The sequence below is a fragment of the Juglans regia genome, chromosome 1 (assembly GCF_001411555.2).
Source record: "Juglans regia cultivar Chandler chromosome 1, Walnut 2.0, whole genome shotgun sequence".
Classification (NCBI taxonomy): Eukaryota; Viridiplantae; Streptophyta; class Magnoliopsida; order Fagales; family Juglandaceae; genus Juglans; species Juglans regia.
In genome coordinates this window covers 41,664,315-41,686,341 of record NC_049901.1, presented here as the reverse complement: position 1 = coordinate 41,686,341, position 22,027 = coordinate 41,664,315, and the positions used below count along the sequence as shown (strand labels likewise).

The window sequence follows — 22,027 nt, the reverse complement described above, 5'->3', positions numbered from 1 at the left end:
TGACTCATAAAATATTACTATTTACAACTCAACTTAACTCAACTTGCCTAGGGTTGTGTTTGGTTGTTAAACTAAACTCAACTCATCTCAAATCAATCATTGATGGAACCCACTACTTTTTTAACTTCTCATATAAAAATTAAACTCATTTTAACTTATTTCATACATTTCAATCTAAAATATTAAATTTATCTTGCTGAAATTTATAAAATATTATTATTCACAATTTAATTCAACTTAATTCATCCCAATATCCAAACAATAGTCTAAACTGACAGTACCTTTGAAACATAATTATCTTAATTAAGGTGGTTTTTGGCTGATCTTCAAATTCTTCGATCTCAAATATAATGTTGATTAATTGCACACTATTCTTGTGTGGCAATCCATTAACAATATTTTCTAACCATGGAGGCGGCCGAGAATCCAACATTCAATCACAATAATTAAAAGGAAAAAACAAAGTCGGGTTTGAGTCAGCATTCTGCATTACTGACTCAGAAAGAACTAGCTGTGTTTGGATGGTAAGAAAATTAACCTATACATGGAAAATATTAGAAAGTGACTCAAGTGAGGTGGGGCACAGATGCATGCGTAGACAATGAATGGGCAATGACTGTAGTTTTGGCCCTTCTGGGTTCTGTAGTGTGACAAGCCATGTGCATGTACAAACCACGTCGGGATGTTGGATTATGTTTTCTTTTTCTTTTTCTTTTCATTTCATTTTGTCAAGAATGGATAAGGATAAGATCGGAGCTGCAGTTTTATATCAATTCAAGACGGTGCGTACAATAATTTAGTATGAGTTGGCAATGAGAGTGAAAAGGAGTTATGGCTTGTCTCTTTGCTGCGGAGAAATCAGTCCATGGTTTTGAATTTTTTTTTTTTTACATCGTCCATAGTTTTGAATTCCATTCCGTTTAAGTGCTCAAAAATTTTCATTTCAACCAACTACTCTTATTATATTATTTCGTTCGTTTTAATCCGTTCCCGCTATTTCCATTTCGGACTATATATATTTGTTTCAGAATTATTTTTATAGCAATTATATATATATTTTAATTTAAATGAGATTTTTGTAAATTTCAAATCTAGATAGCCTTCATATAATTTTAAAATCTAAACAACATTTATATAATTTTAATTTTTTGTAACTTAAATATGTCCACTCATTCTCTTTTTTCATATTTCATTATTTTTAATAATTTTTCTACTCTTTTATTTTATTTTATTTTTTAATCTTCAATTCTTCAATATATATATACACACAAATATATAAATGATATACACTTAGATATACATATATTTATTTAATTATATATATAGCTAATCCCAAAACAATACCTTGGAACACACCGGCACTAAAATATCTCATTTTAATGTTTAAAGCAGAATGATCACGGAAATTAAATTTAAAACAATGGTTTAAACGGATTGATTAGAGTGGTTTGAATTCAGATATGAGTTGATATGGTTTGTGAATAGTAAAATAAAAGTTGAATTATTTATTATATTTTGTGTGAGAATTTAGAAAAGTTGTTTTGGGATTTGAAAAAGTTGAATTGTTATTATATTTTGTATAAGAATTTGAAAAAATTATAATGATGAGTTGATGTGGATTTTAAATACAAACGACTATGTTGTATGGGCCTCGACTATTTGGACCTCAGAAAACGAATACAATGTAAAAGATGAATAAAATGGGCTTCCATTGCTAAAAGAATGTTCTGTCGTCGAGGTGTCATGGACCCAAGATTCTAAAACCTCTGCTCAAACTTCATATGGGCCGAGAAATTAAGTTCCTCAGTCAATAGATGACAAAACAAAATCTCTTTAAGAAGGCAGAAAATACACAAAAATGTGGGGGTACTCTATAAAATTCACATGGGCTATTGTTGGGTTGTAGGGAGGGAGAAAGTTACCGCTAAAGACACGAGTTAAAGAGTTGGTGCATAAGCTGCGTAAGTTGCAAGGCTTTCAAGCCGTATCGGTTTGGCCGTTTTGGGTTAAAGCAATAGGATTATGTCCATTTCATGACAGTAAGTTAGTGACTCCGACTTACCTTTAAAGTCAATTGCCACAAATAATTTTTGTCCTTTTAAGTGAAAATAATAGTATTAAGTTTTAATTTGGCTATTTCAGACCTTAAAAAACCCTCCCCTTCCTCTTAAACATTACAAAAAAAAAACAAAAAAAAAACACACACACAAAAGTATGCCGTAAGTATACACAATATTATACATACTGAGTGATATTTTAAAATTTTTACTATTTTCAATAATTTACGTATCAGTACGAATGATTATGTAAGTAAAATTATAAATATAGGTAGTATTCACAAAGCTATAATCTTTACAATTACCCTTAAACTTGCTTGACTTAAACAAGCCCTAAAGCCTATATATATATATATATATATATATAAAATAGGTATTGATTCAATCCAAGCGTTTGGAAGTTGGGTATGTCGCCAAAACATGCTGTGAAGACGACAAAATCCACTTCAAACTGATCTCTGCTCCTTCAAAGAAACTGCCTTAATTGCTGGTTAGAGGAAGCGGAAGAAACTACACGCTCTTGTATCTTGACATGATGATGCAGCTCCAGCTTCAGCTCCCACTCCCAGATTTGTCAATATCTCTCATCCATTCTCAATTCCCACATGTGCTATGTACCGAGGATTTGGGAAAATAGAGAGAGAACCACATGTGCTACAAAAACGACAGGACGTCTTTCCCCCGACAACATTGGGGGCGTGTCGAATACATGAGCCTTCCTTCAATGCTACCTACACAAACTGAGTTGTACATTTTCTGCTTCTATTATTCATACTTGTGTTTTAATAACATTCTATTCTTTGGGTCAGACTAGGATTTAAGTTCGTCTTGAGACTCTACTTGTATTTGAATCCGCTTTGCGGGCTCTCTCCGCACATCCATTTGATTTTTGTTTTTAAAGATAAATGATATTTACAGTTTTAAAATATGTAATTTTCTCGTACTTCTTTTAAGAATAGTAAATAAATTTAGAATCTACGTAAAAAAAAAAATATTTTTTAATAATTGACACTATTTTTTTAAAAAAAATTGTTTGAGATTTGTACAACTTAAAAGTATGTTTAGAATTACTTTTATTTTTAAGGGATCTTGGCAAATAATATTTCTATTAGGATCATTTCTAGATAAATATTAGCAAACTTTGATTTTCCTCTATATTATTTATTTAATTTTTCATTTAGACTACATTTGGATATAAAGATGGTTTCAATCCATTTTATCTCATCTAATTATTATAATTTTTATAAATTTTAACATAAAATATAATAAATAATTTAATTTTTTTAAATTTTAAAATAATAATAATATTAAAAAAATAATATTTATTATTTTATTATTTTTAACCCGGCTCATTATTAAAATGTCAACTTATTATTAAGGAATAAATGGGATTATAATAAGTTAGTTTGTCGTAATTGTGATAAGAAAGTAAAATGATTAATTTATAATAAAAAATTAGCATTCCAGTACTGAAATGATGAAAAAGACGATCGATGGGAGCACATCAATCCGGAATATATGGTAGGGAAGAGACGCGTATGAAAAGGTTAGACTACATTAATCAACACACGTGGCTCCTAGGCCCTAAATTTTAGGACGATACCATCACACGTTTCTGTCCTTTCTCAGTCTTGTTGTGTGGTAACAGTCGAATTTCGGATCCAACAAAATGCATTTTGGAATATAATTGCAATTTAATAAGATTTTTTTATTTTTAGGAAAAAGGGAGGGCATATCGGCAAGTGTAGTGGATTCTAAGGAAACGTTTGAATTCGAAGATGATTTGAGATGAGTTGAGATGGATTGTGAATAGTAATGAGATGAATTGTGAATAGTAATGAGATTTGTGAGTTAAAGTTGCTAAATAGTAATGAATAGTAGTGAGATAAGTTGAGATGAGCTGAGATGACTTGTAAATCCAAACGTCTCCTAAATTTCTACAGCCAGGCTTAAAAAAAAAAAAAAAAAACAGGGATTTATGTTGGTTTGAAAGGCACAATTCTCCCCTTTGCCTCCCAAAAAAGAAAGGCACATTCTCTAGTTTCTTAACCTCCCATCTTCTTCTTAACAAAAGGAAAAACAAAACATCCCAAATGCCTCTCTTACCAACTACTCTCGGATAGATTGGATCGTCTGTAACACATCATTAATGACATCTTTCGTTTTCTCTAATCTTTTATCCGACCTAAAACTTTGATTTTTTTGTACAAAGTTAAGAAATCTTATGACATTTTTTTAGATAAATGGTCGTTGCAGTTGTGTGAATAAATATTAGATTCACATAAAAAGAATATTAGTTTTTTAATAATAAACTTTATTTTTTTTCAAAACGACTAATTTATTTATTTTTAATTTTTGAATATAGTTTGGTGACTTGGTCAGTCAAAGAGGCTTTTGCTTAGTCTATAATCTTATATTTCATGTGCATATCTATTCTTCATCATCCCTCTTTTCTAAAACTGCAACATCTTGACTTGAAAGTTGCAACCTTCAGTAACTTCAATCCCAAAAATAACTGTGATTTTATTTTAAGGAAAAAAAAAATTATAATATTTTTTTCACACGCTAAATAGATTCTACAATTTTAAGACTTTGAACTCTATCAAATATAATAATGAATAATACAAAGCAACAAAGGTCTCACCATGGCCGAGATAAATGGATCAATCGTCTATGTAATTATTTTACATAGAATAATTTTTTTTTTAAAAAAAAAGGTAGGCCTGGATTGGTTAATAATTAAGATAAAATGAGATAAAATAAAATGATATTTTATTAAAAGTTGAATAAAATATTATTATAATATTATTTTTATTTATAAATTTGAAAAAGTTTAAGTATTTATTATATTTTATGTAATAAATTAAAAAAATTGTAATGATTATATGAGATGAGATGAGATAATTTAATTTTACGTAATTAAATCTACCCTTAAACACATTGAGACTAGATTTAGTATTATTATATAATTATATACATTTTTTTTTTTATGGAATAATTATATACATTCAATTGGACTTTTGTGCGACATTGAACTATTGTGTGTCCCATAAGGCTTATAAAAAAACAAAGAAATTAATACTCATCCTAGGCTAGTGTTAACTGACGTGTCAAATGTGTCATAGTTTATAGAGAAGAAAGTGCCTCTGTAGCAATGATACAACTACAACGGATAATTGTTCAAAAAAACATAAAAAAAAAAAACTACAACGGAGAAAATATTAAAAGGAGAAAAAGAAGTGTCATTTGCTATGGAGGAAACTTCAACCGCAGAGAACTCCAAAAATCAAATGCCAAGAAATGTCACATATGCAGTGATTCTCACGTACACCAAAAAAACACAAATTGCATATGCTCTCACTTCTTTGCCTCTCTTTCCTCTCTCTTTCTCTCTCTCTCTCTCTCTGCCGGCTCGAATTCTTTGAAACTGTGAATTCACAACATAAGCTGACTGGTTGTTGAGCACAATAGAATTCGTCAATGGTGGCGTTGAAAGCAGGGACAAGGCCACCATGGGTCGGGTTGGGTGCTGCAGTTTGGGTCCTGATAGCTTCAGGAAATGCATACGTCTTCCCGCTCTACTCTCATTCCCTGAAATCAATTATGGGTTTGAATCAGCACCAGCTCACCATGATCGGTGTCTTCAACGATATCGGCGAGAACGTTGGCCTCGTTCCAGGCTTAGCCTGTGACAAGTTCCCTCCTTGGGTTGTTCTCTTGATTGGTTCTCTGGCTTGCTTCTCTGGTTATGGCGTTCTCTGGCTCGCTGTGAGCAGAACTGTGCAGTCCCTTCCTTACTGGTCGGTAAGTTCGTCTTAAATATAAGGTTTTTATCCCTTAGATTTTTCATACCCGTCTCTTAATTTTGATTTCTTGTCGATTTAATTAATAGCTCATATTGGGATTCCCTTAAATTTACTGACGATTATTTATATTTGTTAAATTCGGTATTCCCCTTATATTTAGACTTTAGAGTTAAACTGTTATCCAATAACAATTGTATATCAAGACTGAATTGTTACCTTTTATTTGGCCGTAATAGATTTTATTGATTTCAACTTTACATTTCTCGGGGATTTTCTGGTTAATTTTTGAGTTGCTTGTTGATTAATAATAGTACGGTTCAACATATGGTCTAAGTTTACTTTCTAACCTGGTAATTTTTGGTAATTGTCCTTATGGAATAGTGGGTATGAAAATTGCGAAGTTTTCTGAGGTGGTGGTGAATGAATCCTCTTTAATGGGTAAGTCGGACTCATCTGAACTTGCATTATCTAGGTTTTATCCTATCTTCATGCTCAATTCTCAAACTTTTTCTTTCTAAATTCCAAGTTCTCGAACTTTTCTGTTCATCTCATGATTCTTTGGTTCATGTCAATGTGTTTGAACTGTTAAACTCTATATCTGGCTTTGTATGTTTGTGTGCATGGAGGTATCCATAGTTCCATACAACTAAGATGCCATTTTTCTGCTCAATGTACATCATCTATAAGTCGCCCTTTATATGGGTTACTTCCTTACGTTTCTTTAACTGCAATGAGCATCCCTGCATTGATAACATTGAATAATCAGTCATAAGTGTAAGTGATAGTGTATATGTAGGCAGTTAGTTATAAGCATAGAGGCAGCTTCTTTTGTAACATCAATTGGTGGATATGTATGATGGGAAATGTGGTTGCTGGGGCATGTATAGCTCAAATCCGGATATTTTCAACCAAAAAGATCTAATTGTCATCTTGATACCTATATGATATTGCAGTTGTGTCTTGCTCTTTGTGTTGCGGCCAATAGTAATGCTTGGTTTAGCACAGCTGTTCTTGTAACCAATATGAGAAACTTCCCTCTCAGCCGAGGCACTGTTGCAGGTATTCTCAAAGGTTATGTGGGGCTCAGTGCTGCGGTATTTACAGAAATCTACAGTGTACTGCTTCATAGTTCCTCCTCTAATCTTCTATTGTTCCTCGCACTTGGGATTCCTATGCTATGTTTTATTATGATGTATTTTGTTAGGCCATGTACTCCGGCTTCTGGTGAAGATTCTGTTGAACAGGGCCATTTTCTTTTCATCCAAGCGGCAAGTATTGTGCTTGGCGTATATCTTCTTACAACCACAATAATGAGTGATGCGCTTTCTTTAAGTACTTCTATTTCCTATACTTTTGTTTTAATAATGATTCTCCTTCTCATGGCTCCACTTGCAATCCCTGTGAAAATGACGTTGTACCCCATGAAACCAAGCAAATTGGGGACATTAGAACCATCAATTGGGTCTTCAGGCCATCTGACACAAGAAGAAGACAATGTAGAAAAAACTGAACCACTGCTGACACCATCTTCATCAACAACAAACCTTGGAAGCTTTCGTGAAAATGATGATGCATCTGAGGTGGCTATGCTTCTGGCTGAGGGTGAGGGAGCAGTGAAGAAGAAGAGGCGGCCCAAAAGGGGGGATGATTTTACCTTTAGTGAAGTTGTAATGAAGGCAGACTTCTGGCTTCTGTTCTTGGTTTATTTTGTTGGGGTTGGTTCTGGGGTGACGGTTCTTAATAATCTAGCCCAGATTGGGATTGCACAAGGTGTGCATGATACAAAAATCTTGCTGTCGCTCTTCAGTTTTTGCAATTTTGTGGGTCGTCTGGGTGGTGGAGTTGTTTCTGAACATTTTGTCAGGTTAGTACCATCTATTCTCATTTCTTCACCACAGGCAGTTGAAATGAAGCGGGGTGCTACCTATAATTGATTCTGCCAACCACTTTGCATGGTTCTGATCTTAGTTAGTTGTTAATCTGAGATGAATTTTGAAGATTAAAGATGTTTCAAACATAAGGGTGTATCATCTCTAGAAAATATGGCATTTTATTGACTGCTAAATTGATCTCCTTTTATGAGATGCATAGTTTGAACATATAAGTTATAGAGTGGTTATTGAATATAAGCAACAAACTTATCTTCAAACTCTCAATTGAACCTTGCCAACTCCTGGCAAAAGCATATAGTTTGTACATAATATTATTTCAACAGTATATGCAAGCAAATAGGATTGGAGATTCAGCTAATTTTCTCCAATAATTTGCTGTTATTAATTAGCATTACCATGTCACTGATAAAAAAAAAAAAAAAGCATTACCACGTTGTCGTAAATGCTGTGGCTGCCTCCATATTTTGTTATTTCCATTGGCTGTTATCATAATTTGGAGCGGGGTTTATTCTTTGCAGGTCTAGGACAACTCCTCGGACAGTCTGGATGACATTGACTCAAATAATCATGATTGTTACATACCTTCTGTTTGCTTCTGCGATGGACGGCACACTTTATATTGCAACTGCATTGATTGGTATTTGCTTTGGAGTGCAATTTTCTGTCATGATTCCCACTGTCTCTGAGCTATTTGGCCTGAAGAACTTCGGTTTATTCAGCAATTTTATGGCTTTAGGGAATCCAATTGGCGCATTCCTTTTCTCTGGTCTCCTAGCAGGGTATATATATGATCACGAGGCAGCAAAACAGCATGGAATCGATCGGATTGGTTCGGGTCTCTCTTGCTTGGGTCCAAATTGCTTTAGACTCACCTTTCTGGTTCTGGCTGGTGTCTGTGGTGTGGGTACCATCTTGAGCATTATTCTAACTACCAGGATAAGGCCTGTTTACCAAATGCTATATTCAGGGGGATCCTTCAGGCTGCCTCAGAGTACAAATCATTGAGATTAACAAGGTGGGGCATATATCTTTTCAGTATACATAATACTGGAGCACGTTTTGAATAATACTTGGCGTCAGTAGTGCAGTGGATGTTTGTGCACGAATCATCAATCCGACTTTTTTCTAGGCCGTAACAGTCTATTGTATACGTATTCTTGTTGTAATATGAATCTACTTTTTCATTCTTATATATGAATAAAATGCTGGGGTTTCTGTGTATGACCACGATTGGAACTTATTTCTCCTTGATAAATTGAATTGGGGAGGGAGGGACTGGGAGGCTTAACATTATTGGCATGTGAACACAGTTAACTTAATTAGATGCATACAATGGGCATGCATGCTATATGGCATTAAGCCAGCAATTTATAAGCATGAAATCTCTTCGGTGATCGGACGATATAGCATCGAACTTAACATTATTGGCATGTGAACAGAGTCAACTTAATGTATCATATGAAGTAGAGAATCCGTTTTAGAAAATAAGTTCGATGTTAGAGACATCTCTCTCCCAGAATGTGCTTGTCTTTCAGATCCGTACCATGTCTTGGGCAGGAATTATTCACAGCATGAGCAATCCACTTAAACTTTTAACCAAAGGTTTGTATTGTGTTACTCTCAGCAGCTGGGATTTAGCCATTAATTAGCCTTGTAAACAAAGGGCTTTGTTGTGTTTTTTCATCAAACACAATTTGTGCATTAACATATTAGAAATTAAGAAAAGATTGACAAACTCAAAATTCAAGCACACACCAGAAATCCATGCAGAGATATCGACTGCTAGAAATTATGAATCCATGCAACGTTTTTAGTTTGTGAATGGATGACCTGATCAAGATGAGATAAGCAACTAAAGTCAATACTCAAAAAAATATTATTCACTCCAGATATATATCACATACAGGCAAACAAGCCGTCAAAGCCATACAAATAATATCCCACTGATGCCGGGGAAAAAAAAAAGGAAGAAGAAAAAGAAGAAGAAGAAAGCAGAAAATTCAAGTGGGTTTCATATCATGAAACAATGTAGCCCACAGTGAATGATCATCATAATCAACATCCACCTTTTCTTGGTTATATTGGCTGGAAACCATTGGACTTGAAACCTTTCCATCCAGAGGACCAGGACTCCTCACCATCAGCCTCTCCTGCATTAATCTTCCATCCATTACATTCCCAGATAGCATTGGACTTTTAGTTGTAATTATTGATCTCTCTGGGACCCATCCATCTATAGGCCCTGGTAATCTTGGGCTCTTAGCAGTATACACCATTTTCTCTTGCACCCTTCTGTCCAAAGGCCCTGATAATCTCGGGCTCCTAGCTGTGTACATGATTCTCTCTTGCTGCCTCCCATCCAAAGGCCCTGATAATTTCAAGCTTCTGGTATTGACCATAACCTTCTCTTGCACCCTTCCATCCAGAGGTCCTGATAGCGTTATGCTCCTCTTTTTTAGTGCTGGCTTATAATCATCTTCCTTGACATCCTCATTCTTGTGCCTCCTTAACAACCCTCCTCTCCAATGCTCTCGATACTGCATCATCTCCGGCCCCGCCTTGAACGACACGTCGTCCCGGAAAACCAACTTGTTTATACACTTGTTCAAGCACTTCTTGGTTTTGTTGATTGCCAGAATGAGCCCGGAAAGCGCTCCTGGGCCTACTCTATTCTCCTTCCTAGCAAGCTTGAGAATCTCCAGCCTGTGTTTGGCCACTGAAATGCCCATGCTCTGAAGAAACTCATGGTTGAAGTAATTTACATCCTCTAGTTGGAGCTCATTGCGAGCAAAAGCGACGCCATATTCGTAGATTAGGGAGGGTTCCAGGCCGCTCTTGGATAGCCAGGAGAACCAGTCCATGGCTGGTTGATGCTCAGCTGCTCACATGTGAGGTGCAGTTTGGGATATATAAATAGATAAGGAGGAGGTGAAGAGAAAGTAAATGTATTGGTTAAATTGCTGGCTTTTTAGATGGCCCGTTGTTTCGTTTCTTTTATGAAACTTGGATGGTTGTTCGGACTTGAGAGCGATAGCCAAAAATGTACGTGGAAGTCAGAGCATGAGATTTAGAACCTACCCACCTCGTGGCCCCATAAATATATAGCAATCTATGAAAGATTATCACTTCTGTCCTATTGGGGCAGTGAACATGCATGCATGATCTAGAAAACGTTTTATATAGGTGACCTGCCCTCCATAAATACGATTACATTGAGCCATTTATGTTGATCTAAAGCCTAAAACTTGTAGATTTAGATCCAACCATGTGTATCACTTTTTTTTATTGACCACTTATTTTCTTTTTCTCTGAAATTTACCATGCTTGTACGTTCACATGAAATGATTCACTACTAAATTGTGTTGTGTTTGTCTATACTTGCTCGGTCTAAGTTCTGTTTTTTTTTTTGATAAGAGGGTTAGAGGTTCGAATCCAAATTTTCCATTTAAAGAACCGAACTATATGTCATCGTGCCATCAAACTTGGTTAAAGTTCTTGGGATCAATGGCAATGAAGTTAATGGCTCACGTGAAAATACCAGCAGTCAACAGAAAGGGTACATGTATTCGAAATTGACAGCAAAGTGGGTAAGCAAAACAAATCTCCTTTTAAGTTCTTGTATACATAGCGAGAGACACTGACGATCGAACTGAGTTATGTAATATTTATTGCTATCCGTGTAGATTTCTCAACTAACATATATTAATGTTCAATATTTGTACGGTTTTTGATCTATTTTATGTATATGAGAGTCATAAATTTGAGTAAAAGCTTGATCCGATACTTATAAAATATCTAGAAATGCGAGCCACAAAGAATCCCATCAAAACATCCCGCACAACTATCAGAGAAATGGTGTCAAGCAAAATAATAATAATACCCAAAGAGAGATGCTTTTAAGGCAATAATGGAAGTATGGTGTGGTGTAGGCTAAATTGTGCTGCCACTACGATAATGGTGGTTGGTGTAGCCTACTCTGCTAAATCGTGCTTTGCATTGATCTACCACCCTACTCTTCTCTCATGCCTCGTTTAATCATGTTCTTCAGATGAGATATTTTATTAAAAATTAAATAAAATATTATTATAATATAATTTTTTAATATTATATTTTTTAAAAAAATTTTAAAAAGTTAAATTATTTATTATATTTTATGTAAAAGTTTAAAAAAATTATAATAATTATATAAAATAAGATGAGATAATTTAATTTTATATAACTAAACCAGCCCTTTATGTTATATCATAGTAAGGCCAATGTCACGTGCATATTTAAGTAAAGTCAGGTTTGGTGGCCCGAAATTCAATCTATAGACAGTTGGGAGAAGTAAATACAATAGAGAGAGAGTAAGGCAATAATGAAACTTTATAAAAAAAAAAACTCCAAAAAAATATAAATGCTATCATCAATATGGTGTAGAATAAAACCCAAATACCCTTTGATTGACATTGTTGCAGCTCCAAATGAATCCATTATCTTCTTTTACAATCGGACAGTGGGCAGGTAAAATCGTGTTGTAAGGATTAGAAGTCTAAGGAGACAAGAAAAGGGAAAAAAAAATTAAAAGAGGAGTAGGTAAAGGATATTAAATTTAATAATCCGAGAGGCAAAAAATTCAATGACTTCTACCAAATAATCACACTCTTCAAATCGAAGTCCAATTTAGTGGTACGTTTTGCCTTTAAGCCCCTATTGATTCGCATCTACCTGCCCCCATATAATAATAAAAATTAGGGAAATTATTTAATAATCTCAGCTGCCACTTTTAAGTATAACAGCAACTTGAAAAAGAAAATCAATGGAAGGTGCTAATTTGCTTATTGGGTAGAAATACTTTAATCATAAAAAAATTTTATAAAAATAAATTTACAAATTAACGTAAGTTAATGTGGTTTGTTAGATTGTAAATCTATTTTTATTGTAAAGTAGATTTAATCATGTTTCGTATAAAATCATGATTATTTGTAAGTTTACTTTTATAGAATCTTTTTGTGATTATAGCGCTTCTTATTTAAGAATAGATGAACATTACCCTTAATGTAATGTAATGTAAACTACATAAAATATCTAATATTTTATATTTAGTGTGAGATGGAGAAGATGTTTTTTCGAAATTTAATCTTGTATTAGGGATTCAATGGGTTTCGAGGTTAATATTTTTTTAGAAAAAATGGTAAGAGGTAAAATTTTGTCCGTTCGTTAGATACTTGGAACTTGGAAGAGACAAATTCATGTGTTGCCAATATATATGTTAATTGTAGTACCAAAAGAATTTGATCTCGTAGGAGTTTAGCATTTGTTTCTCTATATTCATATGTAAAATCACATTTTTTAAATATTAATTTTGCATATCAAGAAAAATTCTCACATTAGATTATACATCTTTGAGCTAAATAATAATAAAATTTTATTATTTTTTTATTTTTTTTCAAAATTATTAATTTTTATATATTTTGTAATTAGCACTACTGTAAATTCTATCATTCAGCATCCACTAGAATTTTTTTCTTAAAATTCTATCTCTTGGTGGAGAGAGAGGGGGGGAGGAGAGAGAGAAAAGTAATAAAATAATATTTAGCTAGTAAACAGTATATCTTTAAATTCATAAAAATATTATTTATAATTATGTAAATTTTTAAATATATATAATTTAATTTAAGTTATATTATATAAATATATAAATACATATACAGATGCATGATAGGTCATGCTCGAGTGGGGAGAAAAGTGGAAGTAGGCCAAAGGCCCATTGGCAATGATAAATAAACCTAATATTTTTAATAGCCCTGGCTGGCTGTCGAGGATTGATTGAACTCAGATCAGGCCGGGCCTACCCTCTCCAAGGGACTGAGGAAAGTTTGTACAGGCCGCAGGCCCATATTGATAAGATTAAACTGTATTTAAATGTTAAATTGAATTGAGTTAAAATGATAAAATATTATTATAATATTTTTTAATATTATTATTATTTTAAAATTTAAAAAAATTAAATTTTTATTAAATTTTATATTAAAATTTAAAAAAATTATAATAATAAATTAAGATGAGTTGAGATAACTTTAAATTCTAAAAGAAGTCTAAAATACATTCCAATACAAAAACTTTTTCTAACAATCCTTCAGTGCAAAGGAAACTGGCATTGCTTGCTGCCACGTCAAGTTGCCTTTTTTCACCCCCCTTCGTATTCCCATTACCATGAAAGAGTTTCTGAAAATATTTGTATATCAAGAAAGGAAGTATCGAAAATGCTTGTTGTGCACGACAAGCTAAATGAATCGGGCAAAAAATCCAACATATATAGATTAAGAAAGAGTCAGTCACACAAAGTTGGAAGTCAAGCATTCAAATGCTTGTGAAGGAAGGGCCCATTAAAGTCGTCACCATAGACCAAGTTTTTGGCTTATCTTTAAATCCACGTCTTCTAAGATACTTCAAATAAATAACTGAATGAATTCTTCCACTTTATATATATATATATATATATAATTAAAAATTTTATAAAAATAAATTTATAAATTAACATAACTTGATATAATACTAATCTGTGTAAGAAGCCCGAATGGCTGATCAACCCGTGTGACTTGATTACACTCAATTCGAAAAAGTCGGATTGACATCAAAAGTCAATTTTGACTCTATCGAACCAGATGAATGTCAAGCCGTTAGCCTCCCTTGTACTATTCTAGAGCTTGACGACGGCAATTTTTTTTACTTAGATAATAATAAAATAGTAACCATATCATTATTCATGAAAAATAAAAAAATCCCATATATTTTATCTAAAATCAGGATCTTAACATTCGATTTTAGTAATAACTATTTGTCAGACATGCTTCCAAGATGTATGGGAAACAATACGTCTTTGATAGAAATTTCTTTGGCCAAACGTCAGCTTAAAGGTCCCATTCCAAATGAGTTATGTAAGCTAAACAGCCAATTAAGTAACATCGATCCATATGCTGAATCTATCGTACAACAGTCAATTCGGATCAATCCCCTCAACATTTGGGAAACTCAAAGAGATAGAGTTTGGATCTATCCCATAATAGCTTGAACAGTATTATCCCCCCTTAGCTAATAGAGCTGAACTATCTAACTGTCTTTAGTGTGACATACAATAATTTGTTAGATAGAACACTTGAAAGAAAAGCTCAATTTAGAACCTAACCTCCGTTACACAACCCTTGCACTGAAATTTGATCACCATCTTTTGTGCCTAGTGATGATGAGGGAGAAAATGATGGTGCTTTCATGGACATGGTTGTCTTCTACATAAGCTTTGCAGTGTCTTACACGACAATGATGTTGGGAATTGCTACAGTTTTGAATATAAATGCCTACTGGTGTCGGGTGTGGTCAATTATCGAAAGCTGTGCTTGCAATTTCACAATTGCGTAGCCTAGCTTTTTAAGGTTTGCATGTAATCGGTGGGTCTTGTCTTGTATTGGCATGTATACTTGAGACGAGGAGAACACACGGACCCTACACGGCTTAACCAACAATCTTCATGACCAAAAGTTACATTGAAAATATAAAACAGATATAACCAACAAACCTACCCCACATGAATTACTAGGCCCTTGAAGATATTGGCATAGTTGGCATCTACAATGGCTAAAGCTGAACTACTCCATGAAGTTCCTAGATTTTCTTTTGCCGGTACCTATGTTTTGATCCTAGATACTTTATTCTACTCAATAACACCCTTGTCAAGCTAGCTGCCCTTTCTATAATTTCAACAGCCATGTAGTTAATAAGCACAACTAGAGCCAGCCTTGTCTAGACATTTGGAGGGCTTTAATGCCAACCATCAGCCTGCGATCAAGCAGCTATTGATCAATGCCCAATTCGTACCATGCTGATGGGAATCCATTAGGAATTAGTAGTAATACTTCACCCTTTTTAGTAGACCACTTCAATACTAATTAAGCAATATTGCAGACACTTTGGACCTGTAAAGGCATCATTTTCTTAATAGTAATGCTACATACAGTTGTGGAATATGTAAACGTCGTGCAGTCATTTTAAAAAATAATGAAGTCTATTATTAAAAAATTAATTTCTTTTTATGTGAGTGTTATATTTATTCATTTTTTTTAAAACGACTATACGATACTTGCACATTCACGATTATAAGTATCATTTCTCTTCTCTTAAACACGACAAGTAAGGTAAGGTCCTTCAAATCAATAGCAATAGGATTATTTCAAATCAAAGCAAAGCAAAGCAAGTACGATCATTGTCAATATCAACTTTATCATCTAATCGTTCTGCATGTCGATCTTGACTTTCACACGGACATGGGTCTGTTGTTTTGAACTTGAACTCGTTGGAGCTGAAGCCGTATCTTGACAATTTGGACGTACGAGGATGTTCCAAACAATAAGAAATTAATCAAAAAGTAATGATACGTACTACAAGTTAAAATAGACACGGATATTTATAAAAAAATTAGATTATATTAAAAAATAATAATTTATTTACAGATGAGAGTACACTTTTTTTATAAATAGTTAACGTAAGTACAAATTAGTTTTCATTAATCAATAGCTTATCTTGTGAGTTGAGTCTGGACAAGGATGTTCCAATATCCCAAACAATCAGAAGTTAATTAATAGCTTATGGAAGAAAAAGGAGCTGACGTCCAGTCGGACGTGTTCTTTGGGAATTTAGGTTCGGTGAGTTCTTAATGATTCTGCCATGAGATGGTCCCACGTCATCAATATATATATTTAAATTTAATTGTATCATATTAATGATAAAAACTGGTATATATATATAAATTATATAAAAATAAATTTATAATTTATAAATTAATATAATTTTATAAAATCGATTAAATTTATTTTTTAATAAAAATAATTTTATAATTTAACTCATTATAATAAATAAAATTTAATTTAATTTTATATAATTTTTTGTGTTTAAAATATTTTTTTATTAATAAGATGTATTTTGTAGTTAGTAAAAATGAAATGATAGGAATATATGTTGTACACGTGTCATTTGTTTAATAATTTGGACAGACGCGTGCACAATCGGGAGTCTGGATTACTTCGCCACGAAGAGACAAGCAAATTGGTACGGCGGTGCCTTGAGAGATATGGTACTTGGCATTTGAAATCTAGAGATATGGTGCTTTGCTAAGCACTCACGAGTTTCCTCCGACAAGAATTTGGGCAAGACGAATAGATTCCTCGTTTGCGTCTAGGGATCTCGATTATCCTTGAGCTACGATTTTACCTGGGAGCATGCTTATGACGAATAGGTAATCTCTAAATTTCTTTTTGCGATGTTATCGAATTAATACTGAAAGGATCTTCGAGCATTCTCGTGGAAAGTTTTTTTTTTTTCATTCTAAATTTTGGTTTCCTGTTTTCTGTTATTGCCAGGATTTTTTAGTGATTAATGGGAACGAAACTTGGTTTGGCTCTCGTTGATAAATTGTTTTGATTGGGAAACCTCTCTGCTACGGTATGTGTTTTCTACATTTTGTTGGATTTTTCGGACGTTCTCCAGTTGATTGAAATGTGTTCCAATAAAAGTGAGAGTTTAGATCAACAATCTGTTTGGTATGCAGGGAAACGGAAATTGGAAGGCAAAGCCCATTGAAATGGTTTTATTTTCTCGTAAACAAAATATATAAAAATCAGATGAGTTTGACTGAGAAAAGAAACTATGCCTATATGTTTTACCTTTAGGAGGCAAAGCCCATTAACTATATGGCTCTATGTTTTTCCTTTACTAGAGTAGTTCTTTTTCTGCCGAATCTAATGAACTTGACTTAACCTACTACAAGTTTTTCCAGATCCTTTATAGATCAAAATCTTTCAAATATGCTAAACGAAATGCATAGGAGAACTATCTTCCTCGATATTCTGTAATTATCTCTTGAGAATGAACTATTTTCAGTTTTGGGGACTTCCCTAGTTACAATTTATGGAAACTATGCCTTTTGCTTATCTTTTATAAGAACTTGGTTTCAATAAGTTGGCATTCTTCAATTTCCGTGTGTTGGATTGGATTGAACTCTTGGTGTTCCTTTTGGGAGTAAAGTCCTACAATTAACCCCCCTCTCCCCGCCTTGCGAAAGGTTGGGGTTGTTATACTCTGCAGGTTCTTGGGTTTTGCAATGGGGAAGCAAAGTGGAAAGAAAAAGAAACAGCTAGGAGAAACGTCATCTGATACTAGTCCAAAGCAAAACAAAATTGGGGAGAGCAGTTCAAAAGGCTATGATAAGGATACAGCCATTTTTATTTCAATGTCTCAAGAATTGAAGGAGGAGGGGAACAAGTTGTTTCAGAAGAGGGACCATGAAGGAGCTATGTTGAAATATGAAAAAGCTCTCAAATTGCTTCCGAGAAATCATATAGACGTTTCCTATCTTCGTAGTAACATGGCTGCTTGCTATATGCAGATGGGACTGGGTGAATACCCTAGGGCAATCCACGAGTGCAACTTGGCACTTGAAGTCACGCCTAGGTACAGTAAGGCACTGTTGAAGAGGGCAAGGTGTTATGAGGCCTTGAACAGGCTGGATTTGGCTCTGAGAGATGTTACTACTGTGTCGAACTTAGAGCCAAATAATCTCATGGCATTTGAGATTGCAGAAAGGGTTAAGCAGGCACTTGAGAAGAGAGGATTAAAGGTAAATGATACCGTAATTGAGTTGCCTCCAGATTATGTGGAACCTTCATTTGCTTTGCCAGAGCCAAAAGTGGCGAAAGCAAAGATGCGGAAGAAGAAGAGCAACAAAGTAGAGGAGAAGAAGGCTAAGGTTGTGAGTGAAAAGAAGGTGGCTGAGGAAAAGGTTGAGGAGAAGAAGGCTGAAGTTAAGGTGGTTGTAGAGGAGAAAATTCGTAGTGTAAAGGAAGAAGTGCCTACGAAAACTGTGAAACTAGTGTTTGGGGAGGACATAAGGTGGGCTCAGTTGCCAGTTAATTGCAGCCTTCTGCAACTGAGGGAGGTTGTCCATGATCGGTTTCCGAGCTTGAGAGCAGTTCTTATCAAATACAGGGACCAAGAAGGTGATTTGATTACAATTACTAGTAATGAAGAACTGCAGTGGGCTGAAACATCAGCAGAATCACAGGGTTTTTTCAGGCTGTACTTAGTAGAAGTTAACCCTGAGCAAGACCCATTCTTTGAGAGACTGCATGAGGAGGTGCAGAAGCCTAGCATAACACATAGTAATATAGCTGAAAATGGTGACGCGGTGAAAAGCAAGGAATTAAAGGTGTCATCTTGCATTGAAGACTGGATAATCCAATTTGCTCAGCTGTTCAAGAACCATGTTGGATTTGAATCTGACACATACTTGGATCTTCACGTAGTTGGGCTGAAGCTCTATTCTGAGGCCATGGAGGAGGCAGTTACAAGTGAAGAAGCACAACACCTTTTCGACATGGCAGGAGCGAGGTTCCAAGAGATGGCGGCTTTAGCATTGTTCAACTGGGGAAATGTACACATGTCAAGGGCAAGGAAGAGGGTGGTGCATGTCACAGAAGATGCTTCAAAAGAACATATACTTGCACAGATCAAAGCTGCATACGATTGGGCACAAAAAGAATATATAAAAGCAGGAAAGAGATATGAAGAAGCACTGAAAATCAAACCAGATTTCTATGAAGGCTTTCTAGCTCTTGGGCAGCAGCAGTTTGAGCTGGCAAAACTTCATTGGTATTATGCAATTAGCTGCAATGTTGATCTGGAAACATGCCCTTCTACAGAAATTCTACAGCTGTATAACAATGCTGAGGACAACATGGAGAAAGGTATACAGATCTGGGAAGAATTGGAAGAGCGACGCCAAAGTGAACTTTCAGAGCCTAAGGGTGCAAAAACTCAGTTCCAGAAAATGGGGTTGGATGGATTACTTAAAGATATATCACCACAGGAAGCTGTGGAGCAGGCTGCAAATATAAGGTCTCAGATAAATGTCTTATGGGGCACCATGCTCTACGAACGATCAATTGTGGAATTCAAATTAGGACTGCCAGTATGGCATGAGTGTTTGGAAGTTGCTATGGAGAAGTTTGAGCTTGCTGGAGCTTCTCCAACAGATGTAGCTGTCATGGTGAAGAACCACTGTTCAAATGATAATGCACTAGAAGGTAGAATATTGTACTGATTTGAAATTCTGCTCTAGAAATTAATTATTACAAGTATATTGGAAATAATCTGCTCTTTACAGGTCTAGGGTTCAAAATTGATGAGATAGTGCAGGCATGGAATGAGATGTACGAAGCTAAACAGTGGCAGAATGAAATTCCTTCATTTCGGCTGGAACCATTATTCCGACGGCGTGTTTCAAAAATTTATCATGCCTTGGTGCATGCATGAGTTTCATTTGTTCAATAGGCTATTGAGTATCAACAGTGGAAAAAATACTTGCTTCAACTGCTCCTTTGCCTGGAATATATAGAATATCATACTGAGGTGCGTAATGCTCTTACTTGCATGTTTTAACTAAAATTATAATGCTGAATATATTATGAGATGTCTGCCCACTATATGAATATACCATTATGTAGCTCTAGAACCCAGAATTATGTCATGCTCAAAGTTCTTAAAGCACTGGCTGTAATCTGTAGTTTTCCTCACAGCATCTGCTTTATCACAATCAAATGCTGTACCTGTAAAATTCAGGGTTTTAGTCCTTTCTTGTTCTTTGTTTAATGGTTCAACACAGGTGGCCCACTATAAATTGAGGCCTCAGACAAAAGTTTAAAACGAGGCCTTTCTATTTTTATTTCAATGAATAACAAATTACATTAAATATAAATATTTCAAAATCTGTTTTATGGGGTGGGGGCATTAGGCAACCGCCTATGTTGCCTGCCTCAAGGGTTGGCCCTACTTCTACATAAGGTTCTCGTAGGGAAGCAAATTCCAGGATTGAAAAACTGAGAAGGGTGGTGGTCAAATGCATCTATTGTCTATATAATTTTTGAAGCATCTTCTTTGCATTCTATCGAGTTCTCTCATCATTTCATTTTATTTTATTGACCTATCCCAATCCTTTATATACTAAAAACACTTTTCATTGTATTGTCTCTATATTTAACTTATCAAAAAAATATTTTCTGAACTGATGGTGGATTTCTTATCCACATTGAAAAAATGCAACTTGTCCACGTTAGAAAATGAGTGTTTGTCTTTAATAGTTGACGCTGTTTATTTTTTTTTCTGTCTCCAACTTCCACTTGTCATGTCATGTTATGAACTTCAATTAGATGTCCTCTGGCTTCAATTACTTGGCTGTAAGCTTTTTTTTTATTTGTTCTGCAGGCTCCTTGCTACTTTAACATTCAGCTTCAACCTTGTATTTTTTCAGAAACAAAAAAAGGGTCACTTCTAGCTTTAGGTTTGTACCGTATGTAATTGTTCTAAGAATACGAGTTTCAACATCATTGCATGGTGGGGACAAGATGGAGACGCAGGGATTTGCATTTTAGTTAGTTTCTGCCTTCACCATTAATATTGCTCCCCCGTTTACAGTAGTTTCTCACACAGTAAATTGTTTGTATCTGTTATTTAAGCAGCTGCAATAATACCTGATTGGGTGGGTTTGCCCCATGACTTTGTAATTTATAGCTTTTTCGGTTTCAGTTCCTAGTTTGTAATTTTTGGGGAGAACTTTTGGATTTTCTTGAATTGATTTGAATGGAGTTTGTTCCTTATTACCAAATTCATTAAACGTTCAAAGTTTAATTGGAGATTCATGTAGTTTGTTCATCATCATTCCAAAGATTTTAGACCAGGTGGTATTTTGTGGTATTTTATGTTGTTGTAGACTTGTAAGGAAGAATAATGTTACTTTTTATCCTGGATTTTATCCCTGATCACACTGACCAATGACTTGTGATCCTGGATCTCTTATTCTTTTTCTTTTTCATTTAAGTTTTTTATTTTTATGATTGTTTTTCATCTCTCTTTTGTTGTTCTAGTCGTCTTTTTTATGTTTTCATTGTTTAATCCATGTCTTTTTTTTTCTGTTCTTTTTGAGTTGTCCATAATGTTTTAATTTTAAAAAATGATAATTATATTTTAAGTGGCTTTATAAATCAATCACTTCATATAAAAGTCATTGAAAATGCAAAATATCGATTAGTATTATTATAGATGACAAAATTCAAGATGAATACTAATATTTCCATTACAAATAAAATTTGATAATATTTTTCTTACCATATGTTAGAATCATGTGTCACGCTATTGTGGCATGCCATATTTTATAAGTGGGAGACGCCCTTCCCTTTGCCAGATCTAC

General features: G+C 34.3%; 3 protein-coding genes across 5 annotated transcripts; 2 read left to right on the top strand and 1 right to left on the bottom strand.

Annotated features, from left to right (window-relative positions):
• The first annotated feature begins 5,292 nt into the window (after nucleotides 1-5,292).
• LOC108991000 (protein NUCLEAR FUSION DEFECTIVE 4-like) lies at nucleotides 5,293-8,976 on the top strand. Of its 2 annotated transcripts, none has more exons than XM_018965142.2 (3): nucleotides 5,293-5,861; nucleotides 6,817-7,727; nucleotides 8,274-8,976. In XM_018965142.2, the coding sequence occupies exons 1-3, from the start codon at nucleotides 5,538-5,540 to the stop codon at nucleotides 8,758-8,760; spliced, it is 1,722 nt and encodes a 573-aa protein (XP_018820687.1). In that variant the 5' UTR covers nucleotides 5,293-5,537; the 3' UTR covers nucleotides 8,761-8,976. The 2 variants fall into 2 exon arrangements, with proteins under 2 accessions (XP_018820687.1, XP_018820688.1); XM_018965143.2 differs by having other exon boundaries at nucleotides 5,747-5,861; nucleotides 6,245-7,727.
• A 779-nt stretch (nucleotides 8,977-9,755) lies between these two features.
• On the bottom strand, nucleotides 9,756-10,616 carry LOC108990996. The gene has a single exon (XM_018965139.2). The coding sequence runs from the start codon at nucleotides 10,614-10,616 to the stop codon at nucleotides 9,756-9,758; it is 861 nt and encodes a 286-aa protein (XP_018820684.2).
• A 6,212-nt stretch (nucleotides 10,617-16,828) lies between these two features.
• On the top strand, nucleotides 16,829-21,491 carry LOC108991006 (protein PHOX1-like). 2 transcript variants are annotated; one of them, XM_018965148.2, is made up of 5 exons: nucleotides 16,829-17,023; nucleotides 17,148-17,229; nucleotides 17,872-19,868; nucleotides 19,949-20,193; nucleotides 21,046-21,491. In XM_018965148.2, exons 3-4 carry the CDS (start codon nucleotides 17,888-17,890, stop codon nucleotides 20,095-20,097), a joined length of 2,130 nt encoding a protein of 709 aa, XP_018820693.1. In that variant the 5' UTR covers nucleotides 16,829-17,023; nucleotides 17,148-17,229; nucleotides 17,872-17,887; the 3' UTR covers nucleotides 20,098-20,193; nucleotides 21,046-21,491. The 2 variants fall into 2 exon arrangements, with proteins under 2 accessions (XP_018820693.1, XP_018820692.1); XM_018965147.2 differs by having other exon boundaries at nucleotides 17,849-19,868.
• The last annotated feature ends 536 nt before the right edge of the window (nucleotides 21,492-22,027 follow it).

Excerpts from the sequence above, each read along its gene's own strand:
- LOC108991000 (XM_018965142.2), top strand. The coding sequence starts at position 5,538 with ATGGTGGCGTTGAAAGCAGGGACAAGGCCACCATGGGTCGGGTTGGGT. Across the intron at positions 5,862-6,816 it reads AGTCCCTTCCTTACTGGTCG|TTGTGTCTTGCTCTTTGTGT; the intron begins GTAAGTTCGTCT and ends ATGATATTGCAG. Across the intron at positions 7,728-8,273 it reads GTTTCTGAACATTTTGTCAG|GTCTAGGACAACTCCTCGGA; the intron begins GTTAGTACCATC and ends TATTCTTTGCAG.
- LOC108990996 (XM_018965139.2), bottom strand. The coding sequence starts at position 10,616 with ATGGACTGGTTCTCCTGGCTATCCAAGAGCGGCCTGGAACCCTCCCTA.
- LOC108991006 (XM_018965148.2), top strand. The coding sequence starts at position 17,888 with ATGGGGAAGCAAAGTGGAAAGAAAAAGAAACAGCTAGGAGAAACGTCA. Across the intron at positions 19,869-19,948 it reads AAATGATAATGCACTAGAAG|GTCTAGGGTTCAAAATTGAT; the intron begins GTAGAATATTGT and ends TGCTCTTTACAG.